Source organism: Balaenoptera musculus, chromosome 14 (assembly GCF_009873245.2).
Source record: "Balaenoptera musculus isolate JJ_BM4_2016_0621 chromosome 14, mBalMus1.pri.v3, whole genome shotgun sequence".
NCBI classification, from domain to species: domain Eukaryota; kingdom Metazoa; phylum Chordata; class Mammalia; order Artiodactyla; family Balaenopteridae; genus Balaenoptera; species Balaenoptera musculus.
Genome location: NC_045798.1, coordinates 15,989,808 through 16,013,786, shown reverse-complemented (window position 1 = coordinate 16,013,786; position 23,979 = coordinate 15,989,808). Strand labels below are relative to the sequence as shown.

Sequence of the window (23,979 nt, the reverse complement as noted above, 5' to 3'; positions counted from 1 at the left end):
ATAATGCTGCTATGAACATTATGTACATTTATGTATTTATCATTTTGTGATATTCTCTATTTGATGAGATATCATGTTCATATTTTCTTTTAATTTATAGTTTCCTTTAGTTCTTTGAATATATTTATACTAGCTGGTTTAAAATCTTTGTCTGGGCTTTCTCAAGGACAGTTTCTGTTGAATGCTTCCCACCCTCCCCCCCCCACCCCCAAGTATGGATCATATTTTCTTGTTTCTTTGCATGTCTCATAAGTTTTTGTTGGAAACTAGGCATTTTAAATAATATAATATAAATCCTTTGCCCTCCTTTCTGAGGCAGTATTATTTGTTGTTGCTACTTTTTATTGTTCCTGTAGTTGTTGTTGCTGTTTGTGTGTTCAGTGACTTACCTGTCTTTGTCTTGTGTGGCCACTGAAGTCTTTGCTTGGGTAGCTTAGTGATCAGTTAATGATTGAACAGAGATTTCCTTAAATGCCTTGAAACATTAAATCTCCCAGCCTTTGCCAGGGAGGCTGTGTGTGTGTGTGTGTGTGTGTGTGTGTGTGTGTTGGGGCACGACTGCTTTCAGTGCTCTGGCACCTTAAAACTCTGCCTTAGCCTTCACTTCCTGCTTGCACAGAACCTCAGGATCAGCTAGAGGTAAAGATTAGGGCCTTTTTGGATCTTTGCTGGACTTCACACAGCCATGTACATGCACATGCACATGTCCTTCTAGATTCTCAAGGATATGTTGGAGGTTTTCAGAGCCCGCTGTGGACGTTGCCTGGATTTTCCTTTTAAGTTTTTGATCAATCTCTTATTTGCCTTGACTGGTATTGCTGCCTTAGGCCGCTGTGGTATTAAACAATTGCTGCTAATTGTTTTTGGGAGATCCCCTGAAGGCAGGCTGAGTAAGCTGTAAGGCAATCAAATAAAGACAAGCTCTGAAAATAAGGCTTTCCCAGGGATCTGCTAAACAGATGAGATAGTGATAATTGTCTAGGGATAGGTCTGGAAAGAGCTCCAAATCCATCTATCTACCCCGGTTATGCTAAGCTGCTTTGTTTTCACAGCTACTGTGGTTATGAGACTGTTGGTTTTCAAGGCTACCAAGAAGCTGGGGAGAGGTAGGTGGGAATAGGGCAAGTTAAAAGGCAACAATTTGTTGTTATTATCAAGGTTCAATCTTTTTCTTGAATAAATGCTCCTTGAACTTTATTGGTTAATTTTCAGAGTTCTGAAAAAGTTGATGACAATTTTTGCCAGGGTTCTTGTTACTTTTGTGAAAGAGCAGATTTTCAGAGGTCCTTACTCTGTCATTCTGAAAGTGCTTCTTCCCCGCTCGCTCGATTTATTTTTAAATAAAAGGTCATACCCAAATATCTTCATATATCATTTCTAGGGTTTTGTATTTTCTAAGTTTAACCATTTTCCTGTTGTTTTCCTGAAACAGCCTATTCTGGTCTCCTTGTCAGAAAAAATTTCCTGGTCTCTGTTTATAATTTCCCTTTTAAGTTTTCATTAGAAGATGAAAGTAAAGGCTTGTATATTGGGCTTTAATGCTGCCTCACCAGCCTTAGAGTTTGTTGTGTTTCAGAGAGAAGTAGTTATTTATCTTCTGTTCAGCAGCCTTGTGTATAGTCACTTAGCCTAGAGTATAAGTAAATAGTAAACATGGTTTTTCTTTTTTTTTTTCTAGCTATTTAGTTAACCTATGAGGGAGAAACTTCTTTGTGGCCTAGTTAGTGTTGGATACTTACTTAGAGCTTCTCACACCTCACAATGAACTCTTTTACATTGAATCTGCTTCTCCATTTTCATCATCTTTGTTGCTTCCCTTTCTTTGTGCTCTTACAGCTCTTCAATCTTTCCATTATTGGGGGAGAGTTAGTCTCTGTACTTGAGTTGGGAAAAACAGTAATTTAACATAAAGGTCATGAACATAATTTTTTTTTTTTGTCTTGAAAGGAACTGAAATATGATGTTGGTGGAGGAGAACGGTTTGACTCTTTGACAGATCTCGTGGAGCATTACAAGAAGAATCCTATGGTAGAAACATTGGGCACAGTACTGCAACTCAAGCAGGTAAGCATTTTGGAAAGCTAAACTCCCCCTCCTTATAGAGTTTAAGTCCGAACATAGAATATTCCAAACAGACAGAAGTAGAATAGCATCGTGAACCTCCATGTACCCATCACCCAGCTTCAGTTACGATCAACTCATCAAATCTTGTTTCATTTATTACTCTACTCACTACCTTCTTCTTGTAGTATTTGGAAACAAATTCTAGATATTACATCATTTTCATGATTATCTCCATATGTAATTCTAAAAGGCCTTATGGAGTTTTTTTTTTTTTTTAATTTTATAGCTACTTTTTTAATTTTTATTTATTTATTTATTTTTGGCTGTGCTGGGTCTTCGGTTCGTGCGAGGGCTTTCTCTAGTTGCGGCAAGTGGGGGCCACTCTTCGTCGCGGTGCGGGGACCGCTCTTCATCGCGGTGCGCGGGCCTTTCACTGTCGTGGCCCCTCCCGTTGCGGGGCACAGGCTCCAGACGCGCAGGCTCAGTAGTTGTGGCTCACGGGCCCAGCCGCTCCGTGGCATGTGGGATCTTCCCAGACCAGGGCTCGAACCCGTGTCCCCTGCATTAGCAGGCAGATTCTCAACCACTGCGCCACCAGGGAAGCCCCCTTATGGAGTTTTTAAAGCAAAGTTTTTATCAAATTTTCATTGTAGATGCCCCTTTGGTTACCTTTAGGTGATCATACCTTTACATTTTGGAGTTATTGCTGTTTCAAAGCTCACACTTATTACTTAGTGGCAAATGATACCATCTCTAACATTGTGGTCTATTTATAAAGAAAAATAGGTTTGAATTTATATCAGCAAAGTGTGTGGAGATTGAAGAAAGATATATTTCCTGAAAGAACAGAAAGGAAAGTGAAACTCTATTTGAAAACTTTTACTGTGAACTTCCTGTCCTTGCCTCTATGAACACCAACATAGAAGTCTTTTTTTTTTTTTTTTTTGCATTAACACTTTTTTCTGTAATACTTTCTTCATTTCACACCAACTGCTGAATTTGATTAGCCCCTCAACACAACTCGTATCAATGCTGCTGAAATAGAAAGTCGGGTTCGAGAACTAAGCAAATTAGCTGAGACCACAGATAAAGTCAAACAAGGCTTTTGGGAAGAATTTGAGGTAAGTTATTAAAAAAATTTTTTTTACATGATTTATTAAATCCTGTTCTTAATGGAAGAGAAGTTGGTTTCATGTTTGGGATTGGATCTGAAAGACTCGGATCTGCGTCCTTTCTTAATTTGGCCATTGATTGACATGGAACAAGTTGCTGAGGGGGCTTTTTCAAATAGAGTGGCGTTATGTTCTGGGAGAAGGGAGTTGGCAGTTAATATTAAATGGATGAGCCAATAGCTCCATTTGGGTCTTTTGGTTTGGACTGCTGGCAAAACCCCAGAAAAAGAAAAGAATCTAATTCTTCGGAAGATTTCCAGCATTGGCTGGGGTCTTTAGAAAGAATCTATAGCTTTACTGCAGTGAATAAGTGAAAGACAGTTATCTCATGGTGGCTTTAAACTGGGAGTTGAAATTTATAACTTTGAGAGGTTAAGTGAACTGATTTCTTTCCTGAAACCAGCTTGGGTAGGAGAATGTCTCCAGGGGGAGTGGGCTGTGTTCCTGTTGCACTGAAGTTTGTCACCTGCCAACTCATTGTAATTTTATTCTCTCCGTTATCATCTCTGTGACAGAAAACTTTGTCAAAAACAATTTTTTGTGTGTGTGTGCCATATTTACCTTCATAGTTATTCTTAGCATGTCGCACAGTGCCTGGTACACAGCAGAAACTCCATAAATGTTTGTTGAATGAGTATTTACATTTAGCTAATATTTATGTTATTTTATTAATACTACTCTGTTTATGGGAATGATTATTCCATACTTTTTGTAGGACTTTAGAATTCATAAATATTTGTGGAATGAATGAACAAATGAATGGCCACATGAAGTCCTTTTAACCACAGTATGTCAGATCAACTTGGTGAGATATTATTTCCATTTTACAGACGAGGAGCCTCAGACTCAGGGAGGTTAAATAAATTGTCCAACTTCTGTACCATGAATATTGATTGAATTGCAGCACTGAGGATGTGTACAGAATAGAACAGTCATGGTCATTGCTGAACATTGCTAACCAGGGACTTGACCTCACATTTATTCTTTTATACCAGCATTGGGTTAGTCACCAAGGACACCATGGTGAACAAGATGGACAGGGTTTCGTCTTTAAGGAGCTTTGAGTTGAGAGAGGGATAAGTACAGAAATTTTAGAAATCTTACATCAAAATTTGAATGAAAAGCCTATTTTTAAAAACTTTTTATTATGCAAAATTTCAAATATATACAGAAGCAGAGCAAATTGTATAATTATAGCAATATATACCTATCACTCAGCATTAACAATTGTTGATATCTGGCCAGTCTTTTTATTTATTAATAAATTAATTAAATTAATTAATTTATTTTTGGCTGCGTTGGGTCTTCGTTGCTGTGCGTGGGCTTTCTCTAGTTGTGGCGAGCAGGGGCTACTCTTTGTTGCGGTGCGCGGGCTTCTCGTTGCGGTGGCTTCTCTTGTTGAGGAGGAGGGCTCTAGAGCACAGGTTCAGAAGTTGTGGTACATGGGCTTAGTTGCTCCGCAGCATATGGGATCTTCCTGGACCAGGGATCGCACCTGTGTCCCCTGCATTGGCAGGCAGATTCTTAACCACTGCGCCACCAGGGAAGCCCCTGGCCAGTCTTTTTAAACTACACCCCACTTAACTCCCCCAGCCCTGGCTTATCTTGAAGCAAATCCCAGATTTTATTTCATCTGTAACTATTTCATTAAAAAAAATTATAACCAGAATATCATTATCACTCTTAAAACTATTAACAATAATTTCTTAGTATTAACACATATCAGTCACTGTTCACATTTTCTTGATACACACACACACACACACACACACACTTGCAGATTGTTTGAATTGGGAAGTGTTTTTTCCCCACTTGATTATGAAAAAAATTTGAATATAAAATAGATTTGTATAAAGAACCCCCATGTACCATTATCAGTTTCACCAGTTACCCCAGATATCACATGAAATATCATAAATATTTCAGTATTCATGGAATTCTTAAAAAATTAACCAAAACACTACTACCACATCTAAAAAAAGATAATAAAAGTTCATCAAATAGCTAGTCATTGTTCCAATTAAGCTAGTTGTCTTTTTTTTTTTTAATTTGTTTGTTGTTGGATCACTTTTCAAATAAGTTCCCCATGGATCTCTGTTTTTAAACTCTGTTTTTTTTGTATCGTTTTGTTTTGTTTTGCCGTGAGGCTTGTGGGATCTTAGTTCCCCAGTCAGGGATCGAACCTGGGCCCTTGGCAGTGAAAGTGCAGAGTCCTAACCACAAGACCGACAGGGAATTCCCACTGTTTTTAAAATCTTAAGCCTCTTTATATTCTTACTCCCCTTTCAGCCTCTCTATTCCATCCTTTCCCCTTCCCTTCCTTTCTCTTCCACTCCCTTTTCTTCTCTCTCTGTATTAGTCCATTCAGCTGATATAACAAAATACCATAGACTGGGTGGCTTATACACAACTGAAATATATTTCTCAGGATTCTCAGAATTCTGGAGTTCTGGAGGCTGGATCTGAGATCATGGTGCCAGTATGGTCTGGTGAGGGTCCTCTTCCAGATTGGCAACTTCTCATTGTATTCCCTCCTGGCAGAAGAGGTGAGGGAGCTCTGTGGGCCTTCTGTATGAGGGCACTAATCCCATTCATGAGGGCTCCACGCTCATGACCTAATCACTTCTCAAAGGCCTCACCTTCTAATAACCATCACCATGGGCATTAGGATTTCAACATAGGAATTTTGGGGGGACACAAACATTCAGACCATAGGACCCTGTTTTTTGTTACTGTTTTTGTTATTGGAGAAAGCTGGTCCTTTGTCCAGAGAGTTACTTACGATCTGGATTTTTCTGAGTGTGTCTCTGTGGTGGATTTTAACACCTTTCTCCCCTGTATTTCTTGTAAGTTGATCTATCTAGACACTTTGTTAGATCCAGTTTTTCTTTGGCAAGACTGCATATGAGATGGTGTGTCAGGAGGTGCTTATGTCCTGTTGCTTCTCTTTTTATTTTCTAAGCAGCAACTGGTAATTATTGCCTAGATCCATTCACTTATAAGGTGTGTAAGACCGTGGTATTCTTAACTTTATCATTCGTCATTATTAGCTGGAATATTTCTATAAAGATAAGCTTTTTGTCACCAAGGCAGGATATATGCCTGATTCTTTCCTGTTTACTAAGTAGTTTTCAAAATAGCATTCTCCAAAAAAAATTTTTTTTATCTATATGTACTCATGGATTTTTTAAACATATTTAGTGTGCTTCTATCTATGGCATTTATTATCATTTCTGTTGCTCAAATTATTTTAGCTTTGACCAGTGGGAGCTTCTGCAAGCTGGCTTCTACTCCTTCCTATACAACTCTAGTAGTTTTTGCTAGATTCCTTACTTTCTGGTGTAATAAGTTGTTACAGTGTAATACAGTTCCCATGTCAGAACTGGAATCAGTCATTTCTCCAAGGAGTGAGTTAGCTTTTCTCTCATTTTCCTCCCTTTCTTCCTTCCTTCTCTTTCTTCCTTTCCTGGGAAGTGGTACTTAGAGACTACAGTCTAGGAGCCAGAAGTGTTTATTGTTGTCAGGTTGGTTATTTCCTTCTCAATGGGTGAAGCTAGAAAAAATTGTTTTCTTGAAATAAATTATGAGTCCAAATGGTACTTCCAATTCAAATTTAGGACTCAGACTAATAAGACTTCCGCTACCCCCGATAATATCATTACTGAAAACAGTTTAATTTTTTTTCCAGCTTTTATTTTTTAATCCTTAGGGTAGATCCTTCAGAGATGTATAGTCAAATTACTGTGCTTCCAACTCATTTGTAATAGTCTTATCTATGTGGTTATGTACGAACTGGATATACAACTAGGTTATTTGTTTCATTTTATGTTTGGATTTCAGAAATTTCTTTCTATAAAATTTTATTTACAATTATATAAAATATTGCCTTTGATTCTAAAGTCAAATATAAAAAGTACATTCAAAGAAGTTTATCTTCTATCCCTGTCTTTTCCTCCTTATATTTATAGCCATTTAAAAAAAAGTTGTAGTTCATCATTACCTTTCAAAAAGTATAAGCAAATATATTCTGTAATTTCATAACCCATCCTTTCATGGATAAATAGTAGCATAATTTTACATACTTTTTTCCAACTTCTTTTTTTTATTACATTGGAGATCACTCCACAGTATTATCTACAGATAGTCTTCATTCATTTTTACTGCACAGTACTCCACTGTGTGGATGTACCATAGTTTATTCAACCTATTGATGAGCATTTGGATAGTTTCCAAATATATTACAAAGAAGATACAATGGATAGCCTTGTGCATGCATATTTTTCTCTTTTCGCTGATTATTGTTAATATTAACATTTTTTTGATATTCTGTGTTAAAAAAAGTGATGATTGTTACTCATCTTTAATTTTTTTTTTTTTTTTGGCCGGGCCATGTGGCTCGCGGGATCTCAGTTCCCGATCAGGGATTGAACCCAGGCCACAGCAGTGAAAGCGCAGAAACCTAACCAACTACACCACCAGGGAACCCCCTACTCATCTTTAATTTTTATTATATATCCTACATGATTTTGGTTAGCATATTTAAAGTCTGAAAAGTATTTTTAATTAAAATTAAAAGATATCAAACCTTTTTGCTAAATATAAGAAGTGAGCTATTTTGTTTTGTTTTTTTAAATTATTATTTATTTATTTATTTTTGGCTGCGTTGGGTGTTTGTTGTTGCACGCGGGCTTTCTCTAGTTGCGACGAGCGGGGGCTACTCTTCATTGCGGTGCACGGGCTTCTCATTTCAGTGGCTTCTCTTGTTGCAGAGCACAGGCTCTAGGCGCACGGGCTTCAGTAGTTGTGGCTCGCGGGCTCTAGAGCACAGGCTCAGTAGTTGTGACGCACAGGCTTAGTTGCTCGGCAGCATGTGGGATCTTCCTGGACCAGGGCTCGAACCTGTGTCCCCTGCACTGGCAGGCAGATTCTTAACCACTGCGCCACCAGGGAAGTCCCAGTGAGCTATTTTGTAATCTAGTCCCATTTTTATGTTACACTTCAAAATAGCTGAGGCCATCATTTGCACAGACCACTTTTCCTATAAAGTGACTATGAACTTTAAGAAAATTACAGCAGCAAATTGGGTATCTGGTGCAGTGGTGGATTCTTTAAGTTCACTTAGGCAATGCTTAGAGAAACAAAGTCAAACCTTCCTACAGCTTGTGGCAGTAGGGAGTTTTTTATGATCCCTTTGGCGGGGTCAGGATAGAACTTAGAAGGAAATCCTAGCCTGACTTTTCTGGCCATGGAAAAAGGTTGATTCTAAACGCTGACCTGATGGTTTCAGTCTGTGACATCTGAAATTCAGTTCATCTTTTATATATTATTAGCAACAAAATGGGGGAAAACTGAGTTGGCTTTCAGGGGAAATGGAAAAAAACAAGATCACATCTGTACTCTACTAAGTCCTCTGTAGAGGTCAGGCTGGGGTGATAAATTGTCAGGCACTAAATCAGGGCATTAACATTTCATTTAAACTGAAGCTAGATCCAAGTAGCTGATGGCCTGCTTTCTAGATCTCTTATGTACCTGCTTCTTAAATCCAGTCAGTTTTCAAAAAATTGCCCTTTAAGGTTGGGGCCAGGGGAATAAGGCTGAGAACAGAATGAACCATTATAGAAGAACTTAGGTATGTGGAAGCAGAGACTCATTAAAATCTGAATCCTCTGAAGCTGAAGTTTGATCCAACAGCAAGGCATTATTATTTTAGTGGTTGTACCTTAGTTGTTTCCCAGAAGGTGATAAATTTGGGATCAGTTCCTTCTTACTGTGTGTTCTGATGGTCTTTAAAGTGAACTAAAGCTCTAAATTGCAATGCCACTGATAATTTAACTCTGATAGCTATGTTTTGTTTGTCTGTATGCCCGGCTTCTGGTTTTCTGTGAAACTCTTTGTGTTCTTTTGGGTAATTCTTCCCTAGAAGACACTTATAAATTACTTCCGATTTTGCTGCATCTTAAAATACAAAGTCTCTTGTGAAGCTCTTTGGTTCTTTTCTCCTTTGCTCCTGAAATAAATTCAGGTTGGTGGTTTTCTTCTAGGATATGTGGTATGGTCAAAACATTGCAAACCCAAGTTTTTAATTTTTCCTATAGAGTCCCCATTTTTTTTCCTTTCTTTCCCCAATTTTTTTTACTGTGGTAAAATGAGATTGTCCTTTTCTGTAAACATCTTTTGTCTCCTGCATATCTCTGCCATGACTGTAAAGAAGTGGAAAGTATTTCTAGGTTTGTTGAAATGAAGTTCTGTCAAAATGAGATGGACACTAAATAAATGATCAGGTTTTTTTGTTTTTTTTTTAAATTATGGAATAAGATATCTTTTTTATTTTTTTAATTTTTATTTGTTTATTTATGGCTGTGTTGGGTGTTCGTTTCTGTGCGAGGGCTTTCTCTAGTTGCGGCGAGCGGGGGCCACTCTTCATCGCTGTGCGTGGGCCTCTCACTATCGCGGTCTCTCTTGTTGCGGAGCACAGGCTCCAGACGCGCAGGCTCAGTAATTATGGCTCACAGGCCCAGCCGCTCCGCGGCCTGTGGGATCTTCCCAGACCAGGGTTCGAACCCGTGTCCCCCACATTGGCAGGCGGACTCTCAACCACTCCGCCACCAGGGAAGCCCCCGATCAGGCAGGTTTTTTTTTTTTTTTTTTTTTTTATGGCTGTGTTGGGTCTTCGTTTCTGTGTGAGGGCTTTCTCTAGTTGTGGCAAGCGGGGGCCACTCTTCATCACGGTGCGCGGGCCTCTCACTATCGTGGCTTCTTTTGTTGCGGAGCACAGGCTCCAGACGCGCAGGCTCAGTAATTGTGGCTCACGGGCCCAGTTGCTCCGCGGCATGTGGGATCTTCCCAGACCAGGGCTCGAACCCGTGTCCCCTGCATTAGCAGGCAGATTCTCAACCACTGCACCACCAGGGAAGCCCTCCAGGCAGGTTTTGATCCTGCAATTTTGTCCCTGCGATGTGCAAGTTACCTGAAACCTGAATTCAGCCCTTGTGTGTCACTGTGAGAGGTGTATCGCATGGCTACATTTATAGTGTATTCGCCCTCTCTGTGCCTGTTCTTCCCTTTTGAGTCTCTAGACCTGAGTTGCCAGGGGGCCCTGTGAGCTGAGCCTGGACATCATCTGACTGCAGGACCCAAGTTGAGGATGGAAATCTTGCTGTTGATAGTTCTTCGGCTGCCAGTCTTTGCCTTCACCCTCCTCTTCCATCTCACTGCCCCCTCTGTATCCAGAACCCCGGCTCTCCACACACCTGCTTCGTTCTTCTTTCCCTGCAGAAGGTTTCTTTGCTTCTTGACTTACGAACTTTACTTCTTACCCCTTTCAGATATTGAAACTAGCAACTTTCAGTCATTGTATCAAAGTCTCAGCGATTTTCACTGGCTCAGACGCCATCCATCTCTGGTCCAAGGACACCATCACATAGAACAAAGACATCTTCGTAGACCACTGTGTTTGGGGAAAAATAGTTCTCAGATGAAGGTTACAGGGAGTTGGGCAGACACCCCCAAAATATCTCCCCCAAACAGTAGCCATTGGTGGTGGCAGTGATTAATTTGTTCATTCATTTAACAAATATTTATTAAGCACAGACTCTATGCTGGAGTCTCTGTTCTAGGTTCTGGGGATGTAGCAGAGAACAAGTCATAGTCTTTATCCTTGTGGAGTCAATTGGGAGAGACAGTAAACAAAGAAGCAGGTAAGTATTCATTATGTGAGATGGTGATAAATGTTGTGAAGAGAATAAAGTAGGGGAGGATAAAAAGGGTGTGCTGATGGGGGCATCACCGTTTTACATAGATCTCTCTGACAGAGTGGCATTTGAGTGGAGACCTGACGGAAATAATGGAGCAAGGCATGCACATAACCTCAGGAAGAACATTCCCGGCAAAGGGAACAGCAAGTGCAAAGGCCCTGAAGTGGGAATGTGCTTAATGCACGTGGTGCACCATCAGCAGACAGGCCAGTACCATCAGAGAAGGGTGAGCAAGAGGGAAGTGTAGGTGGAGCCATAATGGAGGGGTCAGATCCTACGGGGCCCCGTGGTCAGGGTAAAGCCGTTGGCTTTTACTTGGAGTAAGATGGAAAATCTAAGGAGAGCTTTGAGCACAGGAGTGAGGTGATCACTCAGGTTGCCACACGGAGGACAGTCTGCAAGGGGAAGGATAGAAGCAGGGAGATGGGCAGGGAGGCAAATTGCAATAATTTGAACAGAGAAATGATGTTGGCTTTGACCAGGGCAGCAGCAGCGGAGGTGCTTGAGAACTTGAGACTTTTTTGAAGGTAGAATTGTCAGTATTTGAAGGTAGAGTTGACAGATTGTATGGTTAAGACAGAGGTGAGGCAGGATAAGGTGAAAGTTTTTGGCTTGAGCAATTAATTAGTAGGATGGAGTTACCATTTGCTAAGATGAGGAAGAATGGAAGGAATGGGTTTGGGGGAGACTCGGAGGGATGAGTTTTGGGGGAAACTGGGAGGGATGGGTTTTGGGGCAGGTGATCAACTTCCATTTTAGACATGTTAAAGTTTGAACTGCCTATTACATACCTAATGGGAATACGATTCTTCAGCTAATTCAATTGTGTTACAGGTTGGATTGTACTAGAATGTTCTTCCTTCCTCACTTCACCTCACTAACATCTCTTCACTCTTCAGTTTCCAGCATCAGAGTCATTTGTCATTTTCTCAGGGAAACCTTGATCCCTGTCCCTATGCCTGGGTTGATTCTTCCTGTTATATGTGCACATAACAGCAGATCCTTTCCTTTGTAGAGTTTACCATCCTTGGAATTCATGAATAATTTGTGTAGTTATTGGTTTAATGTTTGTTTCTTGTCACTGTGAATCCATAGAAGCAGATGGCGTTATGAGGTCTGTTGGAATAAGAAGAGGTCTTGTTCAAATGAAACTGTTGGTGAAAAAATAAAGAGACAAACTTTGATCCTGCTGTTTTATGTCTGCTGTGTGCATATTATCTAAAAAAATAGTCCGGGTCAGTCTGTGGGCCTCGCAAGGACAGATAGTCCTGTTTTGTTCACTGTAGACCCAGAATCCAGCAGAGAGCCTGGCACACAGTAGGCACAAAATAAGTATTTGTGTTGTGTTGAATCTGAGCTGTTTTCCATAGCAAGAGAGACTTGTATTGGCTTCAGACCCTTTGCTTATATTCAATAGGGAACAGCTTTCTGATGCTTAAAAAGTGTGGAGGAATGTTCCAGGCTTTGCTTTGAGATGTTCCTCTTTATTCTCATGCAGTTTTCATCTGGAGCCCCTGTTTGAGGCTTGGTGAATGCACATTTTAGTCTCTGAGACCCCTCTACACACTTGCTTAAAAGGATGTCATTCAGGGTCTCAGTAATGAATTTCAGGCAGATTTTAGTTTTGAACCCTCTGTTTCTGATTTAGAAAGAAACACAATACACACAGACAAACCTTCCACAACACCTTTTTAACTGGGGTTCTATTTTCTCAGCTCTTTAAAGCTTGTCTTCCTTAGTAATTGGGTTTTTTTTTAAAGCCCAGCCTCCTTCTGTTATACAAGCCTCTCTTCCCTGTCGTGGTCTGAAGCTGTGCTCCGTTTGCACGGGCATCGCAGGCATTTCTCTGACAGCCACACAGATGTCCTGGATTCCACCAGCAGCTCTGCCAGCCGACAGAGGAGCTAGTGCCTTTCTTCAAACCCACAAATTCTACTTGGAGATGGTTAGGTTGTATGGAGACAAGGCTTTAACTGCACCCCAAAGCTGTGACTCAAAAAATAATTCTTGCTGGTGCTCTCTAGCGGAAATCTTCTGCTTGGTGACTAAGCAAAGCCACATTGAACAACCACCCCAACCAGGGCTCCAGCCTCATGATTGAAAATGCTCCGGGAGGGCAGCCTTGAGCTGTCACCAGGCTTTTCCATCCAGGCCTGCGCTCCCAGCTGCTTAATAGAAGGGCTGCCACCTTCCGGTGGGCAGAGCATCACAGTGGCTAAGGGGTTTTATTCCACAAGCTCCATTCTGGAGAAATTCCTTTGTTTCCTTTGAACTATTTCTCTGTCAGCCCACTCCCCCCCAACTCCCCCCTTGCTTTTGTTCTGTGCCCCTCCAGTGTCAGGTTTTTCTCTTTAGAGTTGTTTTCATTTGCTGGAGATGCTTGACATCTTTACAGAGAATTGAAGAACCGAAGGTGCTTCCAGGTGCTTTCACATCTCTGCTGTACCTTCCCCTTTGCCTTTGAACAACGTTGCTGCTTTCCGCACTGTGGGCCTGTGCTGCAGCCTCCATTTCTTCTTAGCCTCTTTCTTCTTTAACCTTGGAATGTGACAGCCCCCAGTATACTGAAGTAACACTTTGAGAAGACACCAGTGGCTTTCTTATTAAGATTAAAAAATAGTCTTTTCTCTGGCCCCTTTCTTCCGTGAGCTGCTCTTGAGACAGCTGTCCAGCTCCTCATTGCCACCATTTTCTTGTTTCTCTGACCTGCAGCAGCATGTGCCTGGTTTATTCCTTCCTCCCCTCCCTTGTGCTCTTCTTGCTGTTCGTTGCTTTTTCTTCTCCCAACCAGTTAACTCTGGTGGTTCTCCAAGACGTGGTCTGGGCCCTCTGCTTGTCTTGCTTTAAACTTGCTCTTCTTCCCTGAGGAGCACATCCATTTTCACCCTAGTCTGATTACCACTAAGTTTGTGTTGCTTCCAGGCTCTGGTTCTACCTTTTGAATTGTGCCTTCCATGCTTCTTCTTGGCTGTCATATCTCTTCAAACTCAAGCATTTGAGTTTGAACAACCAGACCTGTTATTTTGTTATTTTCCCCTTCAGACCACGTATCCTCTTTTACTTCTCATCTCTGGTGGTTGTCCTGTGTTTTCTCTGACCCTGTAGGCTGGAATTCTCAGAGCATCCCTTAATGCATCTTTCTGTTCTTTCTCCCATACCTTGCCATTCACCAGGTCCGGTTGATTTTTCTTTCCTAGTTGTCTTTGTGGTCTTAGAGGAAGGAAAGAAACTAGCATTTATTGTCTGCTTGATGCTGCATTTTGGGCTAGGGAAATCATCTCATTGCATCCCCAGATCTTATGCGGTAGGTAGATCTTATGTCCCCGGGTGCTCTGAGAGATCAAGGCACCTGCCCAGGACTGCCCAGGTGGGCAGCAGCAGAGACAGGAGTCTCGCCTGCTGCCAGGGGTGCAGGCTCTCATCGCCTCACAAGACACCAGCTGCTCTTTTACTCTCAGCCTCTGCCCTTCCATTCACCCTTCGTGCTAATCTACTCTCCGCATTTCTCCTGTCACTCTTCTGCTCAAGAACCTTCAGTGGCTCCCGATTTCCCACCAGAGGCATAGCATTTTCATTTTGAAGATGAAGACACTGAAGCCCAGAAGAAGGGAGAAAGTTGTCCCCAAGGATGTGGCTAGCAAGTAGTTGGCTGCGCTTGGAACTTCCAGAACTTCTGACTCTAAGTCTACCATGCTGTGCTTCTCAGCCGTTGAAGATCTCCTGCCCAGTTCTCAAGGCCCCCCATCTCCCCACCTCACCTCATTTCCCACCACTGACAGAACAGCTTCCAGACTCTTTGACCAGTTTCCTTCACCCTAACTCTGAGGCCACTAACTCTGGCCTCTTAGCCACCTTTGCTTATGTCCCTAACTTGCTGGGATGTTTTCCTTTCTTCCTTGCACCCATCTTAGCCCCTCACTTGCCTCCCCAGAAACCTGCTTCACTTAGTTTTCATGGATCTCACTCCCTAAATTCCACACCACATAATTAATTACACACTTAATCATAGATTATTAATGATAGATTTGTCTTGCACTGTTTGCTGCTGTTGCCTATGTCAGAACCTGTTCTCCTCTGGGGACCATGTCTTCTAGATTTGTTTTTCTACTTCACCTTGTTGGAGGAAGGAGGTGACTTAACTTCAAACAAGCACCTGGAAAGGAACCAAATCTTGGATTGGTTTTGTCCCTCACGGTGCTTTGTAAGTGCTTGTCCATCAGTTGGGACCTTCTCTGGTGATGAGAATCTCCAGCTGCCCTTTCACTCCTGGATGATGCCACGGACTCACTGGGGACGAGCCTCCCCAACTCCACCGCGGGGAAGTGGTGACAGGCCGTGCAGCGTGGCATCTGGAAGTGGGGGCTTTCACCCGCCGGTGGTGCCTGGTGACACCACAGAGTTTGCAGTAAAGAGGACGGAGCGAGAATTCCAGTGTTCCTCTGTGCGGAGGGCAGATGCCAAAGGGAGACAGGAGTTCATTCAGACCGGGAAGAAGGCCCGGTCTGGCACCTGCCTACGTGGTTACTGCTGTCTTATTATTTGTGGCCCCCACACCAGAGAGGCCATCTGCCTGACAGCCATCCTCAGCCCTCTTTCTCTCCTTCAGGTGACCAGCCATGAGTCAGGTAGGGGGAGAGTTAATAGGAGCTTTTACATTTTTATTTTTTGTAATTTATAAAAACCTTTTATTATTGAAGTTTTCATACACGCCGAAGTCAAGAAAATAGGACAATGAACCTTCTTTTTCCCAACACTCAGCTGTAACACTTATCAGTATTTTGTTAATCTTGTCTCCTCCCCTTGTAGCTTTGTTTTTTTGTTTTGTTGTTGTTTGTGGCCACCCCGCGCAGCATGTGGGATCTTAGCTCCCCGGCCAGGGATCAAACCCGTGCTGCCTGCAGTGGAAGCACGGAGTCTTAACCACTGGACCGCCAGGGAAGTCCCTGTAGCTTTGTTTTTAAAAATACTGTACAGTTTGGTCTGGCCTTAATGGTTAGCGGCGTTATTTTTTTTTCCTTTAGCAATTTGTCCCCGTTGCTCAGAGCAGTGCAGGCAAATGGTTCTCAGGCCACTGTCCTGGCACATGGGCCTGCCTGGCTCTACCCATTCATTTGTTGTTTGTCTGTCTTTCTTTGATCCTGTTTCTCCACTTGCATTCGTGACATTCTGGTCAAGAGCCGGTTCCAGTGGTCTTTAATCAGAGGACTTTGGAAGCCTGTGAGGGTCTCTTTCGGTCATCACGGTGACTGGGGATGCCGCTACTGGCATTTAGGCTGGAGGCTGGCAGAGGTCCAGGTGTGGGGAGCACAGATGTTCAACAGCCATAGATGTGAGGGACCATCCTGCATTGTGAACACCTGTTCCATCCACACTTGGTCATGCTGCTGGGCACGCCTAATGTACAGTGTGGATTGGGGATTGCCTTTCTCTTCATGCCTTTTATAAAGGCTTAAAAGTTTGATGTAATCCATTTGTTGATCACCGTTGATTCATGTAATCAGGTCCTTTTTGAGGGTTCATCCTTGGTTGCAAACCCTTTGGTTGTTTTACTTGGGAAAATGGGCTATCTTGCAGCCTGTGCCCCAGCTTTCTAGTTGCCTGTCCCACGCCTTATCGCTGGCATCCTGCCAGGCCCAGTGGAGAATGGGGATGGAGACAGTGACATTCAGCTGCAGGTCATTCACAGCTTTTGGTGCCCTGGGGGCAGCTGAGAGGGAGGCTGTGGAAGATCAACCTTGAAGGGATTGTAACCTCCTGGGGGCAGGGCTTGTTGGCTATTCTCCTTTCTCTTCCGGCCATCAGCCTGCTGCTGGGGAGGAAGCGCCCCTTAGCAGGCGGTAGCTGATTATCTCGGGTGCAGTCGGGGAGCCTCTGCAGGCAGAACATGGGAAGTGACAACTTCTGAGTTCTTTTTATTTTCAGTCTCACTCGAGATGGATGGCAGCCTTCCACTGTGGAAAATGAAATGTGTTCAGGCGACTTGGGCCCCAGGCGCAGATGAGAATGGGCTAATGGGCACTGAGGAAGGAGCGGGGCTGGAGGGGGAGAGGCACACTGTTAGTCATTACTAATACGTGACAGCTGCCAGCCGCCGGCAGTTAGCACCCTACTGCGCCCGGGACACGGTGCCTCTGGGCCTGTCCTTTCTGGAACACTCCAGGGCCCAAACTGTTTCAACTTGTGTGCTGTTCAAACCTCAAATCCGCATGGAAGAAGCAATTGTTAACTTAATGCAGGATGAGGGAAGCCAGAGGCTGAGCTGAGTAGATGGTCCAGCCAACATGCTATGGGTATTGGTGAGGATTTCCCTGGCCTGGAACTCTGGATTATTCTAGAAAAGTGTTTTTGGTGTGTGAGATGATCTTTGGTGGCACCCCATTACAGTAAGATCGAATTAGCGAATGAGGAAGGTTTTTCTCTTTTTAACCCTTACCCATTCCTTTTGACGTGGCTTAGGAGAAGGTCTGAGTACAGTTTTAGTATGCCTCTAACACCTACCTCTAACACCTGCCAGTGTCCCTTTTTCTTTACAGAGTCTCAGGCATGCTACAGTATCCAGGTAGAATTTGACAACATTTTGTTTTTATTATATTCCTTTTTCTGGTTACCTTGCATAAATGGTGAGTGATACTGGTTTTCATGTGTGCTAGTAACATGCAGTTTCTTTTTGAAATACATTTTCTGAAGGGGAAAAAAGAGGCTGTTAATTTAAGAAAACAACTGATTTAACAGGTGATGTGCTGAGATGGCACAGCATCTTGAAGATGCTTTTCAAATGACTGAAGATCGGGAAATGCGGTTTTAATATTTTGCCTACGTGGTTTTCCTTTACATTGAAGGCCAGGCCGACAGTGTCAGCATAGGATGCTGAGTGTGGGCCCTGTAGTGCCGAGGCCATCGCCACGATGGTCTATGGTTTGTATGTCTCCCTCCACCCCCTTCTGTATTTATTTGTTCATTCAGCGGATACATTTTGAGTGCCTACTTTGTGCTCGATGCTGTGCTGTTTGCAGGCAAACAAGGGTGGTCCATGCTCTCTAATAGAAGAGACAGATTGTAAAGACGTAGCTGGGATTCAGTGTGATGAGTGTACTCACGGAGGGAGGTGCTGCAGCCCTTGCACTGGTATCTTGAGCCACAGGGAGGTCGTGCTGAGCGGGTCAGGAGAGCTTCCCAGAGGAGGAGGTATTTGCGGTGGGTCCTAATGAGTAAGTAAAATGTAACCATTCATAGGTACTCAAGGCAGAGAAAGGGAATTCTAGGCAGAGGGGATGGCATGAATAAGAACATGAAGGCCTGAAGAAATATGGTGAGTTCAAGACCCTTGTGTATATTTGGTGTGGCTAGAGTGTAGACAGTGCACCTTAACTCTTAACACCAACCCTATGGGGTAGGTAATTAGGATTAGCCCCACTTTACACTTGAGAACACTGAGGCACGGACAGGATAGTAACTTGGTGAAGCAGCAGCTGAGGTTAGAGGCAGGCCTCCATTAGCTCACAGAAGGTTTCCTGAGTTGTTCTGAAAAGCGTGCATTTGATCTTGAAGGCAGAAGGAGAAATTGAAGGTGATTAAACAGGGTGGGACTGGGTGAAATTTGCCTTTTCTAGAGAATGCTCTGGCAGTGTGCCCTCCACAAGTGAAGCATCATTTGAAGTTTGTTTCATAAGTGAACACTTGAATGCTTTGCCGTCAAGTTTGTTTTGAATCAAGCACCTAGTTATTTCCTAGCATGTGTCCCGCCCTCCCCCCACCCCGTTGTAGCTTTTGTTGATGTTGTTTCTCTTCACTTGGTTGATGTTTAAGTGATTGATTCAGTTCATAGTGTTTGAACCTCACCTTAATGTCTAATAATCAAGATCAAACTTCTTCCTAACACAGCAATATTGCACCGTAAGGCTGGCTCACAGTTCAGAGGAAATGCCAGCTCCAAGGAGGCAAATGGCTGTAATTACTTAAAGTGAAATCATTTAAGAATTTTGAGTGACTGTTTGATTGTCAGAGTTCTGCATACATTGTATTTTATTTCTGTCCAGGTTTCCACTGGCTAAACACTTTGGTTATGAGCTGTGTGTCAAGGCCAAATATTGCATTTTGAAACTGAGAGTCAAAACTAACAATTTAAACTCCTGACTTTCATATCTGTCTGTGAAATTCAGATAAATGAAATGGAAGTATAACAGGACTGCTGTGTTATGAAATACTGACTCTGCCTCTCCTTGTAGAGAAATCTCTAAGGGAAAATCATTTTAGCATATATAAATATATTAAAAATATACATAACACTTCCCCCCCCCCCTTTTAGTCTTCCTTTCACTTTCTTGATTTGCCCCATTTGTGATTTCCCATTCAAATTAGGCTTGTTTGAAACCAAGGGTCCCCTGAAGAGGCACTTCTGGTAATTTTGAAAATGAAACCTACTCCTTGAAAATGCTTCAGCCTGGCTTGTCCACCTTCCTGTCTGCTTCTGCAGCTGGTGCTTCTCACCACGTCCCCACGTCCTCTCTTCCCCTGGGGCCAGCTCCGCTGTGGCTGCCTGGCTTAGGCTCTTGCCCTGATCGCGTTCCCCACCTCCTTTCCCTGCAGAGGTGTCCTTCCTGACCCCTCGCTTTGGGAGCCCGAGAGTTCTCCTCCTCCGCCTCTGGCTGCGGAGAGGATAGGGGCCCCGTCCCCTCAGAGCATAGGGGAGCGGGTGTCTGTGCAGACGCAGGCTGGCTGCCCAGGGCACTGACACGGGTTTGAGGCATAGGAGGACTCTAAAGCCTTGCTAACAAAGCTTGCATGCCCATGATCTAGTGGTACCAGAACTACTTCTACTGTCCCCCAGGATCCAAATTCGAGAACTGACTTTCAGCTTGCTCTGAATTAATCAGTGGTAAAAGGCAGGTCATAACATCCTCAAGAACATGGATCACATGTATTATTTGGATGCTGTATACCAATGCTCACTGGCTTTCGTTCTTAATAATTGTTATTTTAAAAGGTTTCTCTTCTTATAAATATTTATTTATTATAGCAAATTTAGGCAAAAAACAGTTAAAAAAAAAAAAAGAAAGAAAAGAAAAAGAAAAAGCATAATCCCACTGCTCTGAAAAAAATAATCCCCGTTACTTTTTTGGTGTATATCCTTCTGCCATTTCTTATATACACAGGTGCATGCAGACATATGGGCTTATGTAAGACACTGTTTTGGAAGTTTGACCTGCTTTTCAGTTAATACTTACTCTGATCATCATTCCAAGGCATTAAATATTCTCCTAGGATATCCTTTAAATGTCTGTAGAACATCTTTTGTATGAATGACCGAAAGTGTTTATTTAGGCAGCCCTTTCTGGTTGGACATTTATGTTGTGTCCAGTGTTTCTGCCACTCTTGATATCGCATTAAGGTGAGCTTTCTTGTAGCTATTGCCCACGACTCTTGAACATTTCCTAGGATAAATTCCCTAAAGTGGAAGTGCTGGGTCAAGCTTTTTTTTTTGAAGCTTTTGGTGCATAATAATATTTACTTTTGTTTCTCTCTAGACACTACAACAACAGGAGTGCAAACTTCTCTACAGCCGAAAAGAGGGTCAGAGGCAAGAGAATAAAAACAAAAATAGATATAAAAACATCCTGCCCTGTAAGTATCAATATATTTCTCCATAATAGTCACTCTTGGAGGTTTTGATTCCCAGTGTCTCAGTAACTTTTCTGGGGGCCATGTGCTTTCTCAGCGGATCCAAGGCCTTAGCTTCTTTTAATTGTAAGTAGTTTCCAAAATAATCAGCTGTTTTGGGGATGGATGGCCTCGTTCACTGAGTTCCTGTGATGTTGATTACGGAGTAAAATTGCCACTGGGAGGCTTAATGTGTGGTTGTTTCCTTCTGTTAATTAATTTTGTCTGCGTAGGAGAGATCATCTCAAGGCTTGCCATCTCCCAGGGTCTCACCATCAGCCTCAAGGGTCCCAGGCTTGTGTCCTTGCTTTGCAGTGCCCAGCCCTTGGGTCTTGGGGACGGCATGCCTTCTCTCTGGGGCTCTGTTCCCTCATCTGGGGAACAGACGAGCTCCTCCTGGGGGTTCTTCCAACTGTTCCCTTCATCTTTTCCGACATCCCTCATCCCTTGAGCTCGAGTTACTGGAGATTCAGGTGCATGCCTATGCTTTGCTCAGAAGCAGACCTTGTGATATTCATAAAGCAGTACCTCCTTTAACACCCAGATGCTACCAGGTAGAGCCTGAGTTGAACTGTAGTGAAAAAGAGGCCCAGAAGGATGTAGGCCTTGGGTGAGGATCCCAGAAATGGCAGCACACGGTTGTCATAGCTCACCTCCCCTGAGTGCTGTCTCTGTGCCAGACTCTGAGTCCATGTCTCACTTAATCCATATCCCATGCACACAAAGCAGGAGTTCTTATTATCCCCATTTTAGGGACCATTTTAGCAAGGTTACAAGTGGGAGTGAGTGGGAGAACTGGTACTGGAGCCCCCAAAGTCACTGCTCTTAGCCCTGGGCTCTCATGCAGGGTCTCCAGAGTGGGCTGGGTAAGACAGTCTGCTATGGGACAGGGAAGGAACATTTAGAACGTCTCTTGATTTACATCCTTTATCTAAAAAAAAAAAAAAAAAAAAAGAAAGAAAGAAAATTTTAAATCTGATGTGCAGCCTGATGGCAGAGCGTGCATAATGTTTTTACCCAATTTAAAAATAAGGCTTGGGCTTCCCTGGTGGCGCAGTGGTTGAGAGTCTGCCTGCCAATGCAGGGGACACGGGTTCGAGCCCTGGTCTGGGAGGATCCCACATGCCGCGGAGCAACTGGGCCCATGAGCCACAATTACTGAGCCTGCGCGTCTGGAGAGGCCGCGATAGTGAGAGGCCCCGCGCACCGCGATGAAGAGTGGCCCCCGCTTGCCACAGCTAGAGAAGGCCCTCGCACAGAGACGGGGACCCAACACAGCCATAAATAAATAAAATAGTGTTTAAATAAATAAAAAAAAATAAAAATAAAAAGCCAGCTTGTATATCACCTGCTCTTTAAAAAAAAAAATAATAAGGCTTGTGTGTATCTATAATTGTATATATATTTCAGTGTTCAAAAACTTTATTATTGAAGTTTATTGGGGAGCATGATCAGATTGGAGAGCACTGCTCTAATGTCTCCTCAGGTCAGAGCTATTTTGTCAGATACTGTAAACCCATCCCATGTGTGCGTGTGTGTGTGGCATAGTCTCTCTGTATACATAGGTGCGCACACACAGTGTATATGTATATCACATCCATATAGATATTTGTAATGTGTGCAGGTGAGGATGGGAGAAAGTGGAGGCATTTCTAATACTGAGGAGAGACAATGAGGAATTTGTAGAGAATCATTTTGAGCCACAGCATGGTCCTAATGACGTTGGGGAAGCATTGCCCTCTTTATGTCTTAAGTTTTCATTTCTGCTCAGGAGGTCTAAATGGTACTCATTAGTAAGATGTGGGGATGTAGGAAAAGATGAAGGGAACAGTGGTATGAAGTATCTATTGATAAATAGAATATTATTGCCCTTTCCTCCCTTAAAGATCCCAATCAGATGTTTCTTCTGATTAACATCATATTCTTTAAAGATGGGGAGTCTGAAGCAAAAGAACATTATTCTAGTAAGACATACAACTTTATTACTATTTCTCAGTGTAAAATGTGTTGCTTAGGTAGAACACTCAGATTTTTTTAAAACCAGTAATGTACTTTTGTATAAAATTTGGTCAGTAGATACTATCATCAGAATCCTGTTGTCTAGATACTGTATTTAATTCTATTTAATTTAATTCATTAAAAAGAAAACCCTTTTTATTACAGAAAGTTTAAAATATATTCAAAAGTAGACAGAATAGTATAAAGAACCCACACGTACCTATCACCCAGCTCCAACAATTGTCAACTCCTGCCCAATCTTGATTCATCTATATTCTGATACACTTCTCTTCTCTCCCCGAATTATTTTGAAGCAAATCTCAGACATCATGTCATTTACCTGTAATTTACTCTTCCTCTAAAAAAACCCCAAAAAAACAAAAATACCTTTTGTTTCGAAATAATTTTAGACTCACAAGAAGTTACAGAAATATGTAGAGGGTTCCCATGTACCCTTTACCCAGCTTCTCCCAATGATAATATTCTATATATCCATAGTACATTATCAAAACCAGGGAATTGACATTGCTACTTTATTCTCTTAAAGAAAGCATTATGAGGCATCATATTCAGATTATTGTTTAGGATTTAGTTTTTAATGTTGTTTTATCATGAAATGAACAAAACTTGGACTCGTTGAGGATGAACTGATTTGAACTGATTTGTCCTGAAGAGGTCTCAGTACCTTTGTGACCGTGGTCTCTTTTTCTTCCAGTTGATCACACCAGGGTTGTCCTACACGATGGTGATCCCAATGAGCCTGTTTCAGATTACATCAATGCAAACATTATCATGGTAAACTTTGTTTCTTGTGGTGTTTTCTGACTGTATATTGCTAGCCAGTTTTTGTATTTTAAATCCTTCCTCATGGCCTGAAAGCAGTTTTCAAATGTTTGAAGTATTTTCTTCCTAAATTTCTAGCCTGAATTTGAAACCAAGTGCAACAACTCAAAGCCCAAAAAGAGTTACATTGCCACACAAGGCTGCCTGCAAAACACCGTGAATGACTTTTGGCGGATGGTGTTTCAAGAGAACTCCCGAGTGATTGTCATGACAACAAAAGAAGTGGAGAGAGGAAAGGTATGCTATATACTCTACTTTTTTGAAGTATTGGACATGTCAGGTTGAACATGTTAAGAACTGAATAGGGACTTCCCTGGTGGCGCAGTGGTTAAGAATCCGCCTGCCAATGCAGGGCACACGGGTTCGAGCCCTGGTCCCAGAAGATCCCACATGCCGCAGAGCAACTAAGCCCGTGCGCCACAACTACTGAGCCTGCGTTGTGGAGCCCATGTGCTGCAACTACTGAAGCCCGCGCACCTAGAGCCCGTGCT

The 23,979-nt window shown here is 42.6% G+C and overlaps 1 protein-coding gene across 6 annotated transcripts in view; it reads left to right on the top strand.

The window, feature by feature from the left end:
* PTPN11 (protein tyrosine phosphatase non-receptor type 11) overlaps positions 1-23,979 on the top strand; it is a 75,654-nt gene that overhangs the window by 25,107 nt on the left and 26,568 nt on the right. For 3 of the 6 annotated variants that reach the window (XM_036874386.1, XM_036874385.1, XM_036874387.1), the window contains exons 5-10: positions 1,948-2,064; positions 3,072-3,185; positions 20,515-20,611; positions 22,534-22,611; positions 23,361-23,440; positions 23,567-23,725. In XM_036874386.1, the coding sequence (XP_036730281.1) occupies positions 1,948-2,064; positions 3,072-3,185; positions 20,515-20,611; positions 22,534-22,611; positions 23,361-23,440; positions 23,567-23,725 (645 nt within the window). The remainder of the gene's footprint in view (positions 1-1,947; positions 2,065-3,071; positions 3,186-20,514; positions 20,612-22,533; positions 22,612-23,360; positions 23,441-23,566; positions 23,726-23,979) is intronic. The other 3 variants (XM_036874390.1, XM_036874388.1, XM_036874389.1) reach the window with 1 other exon arrangement.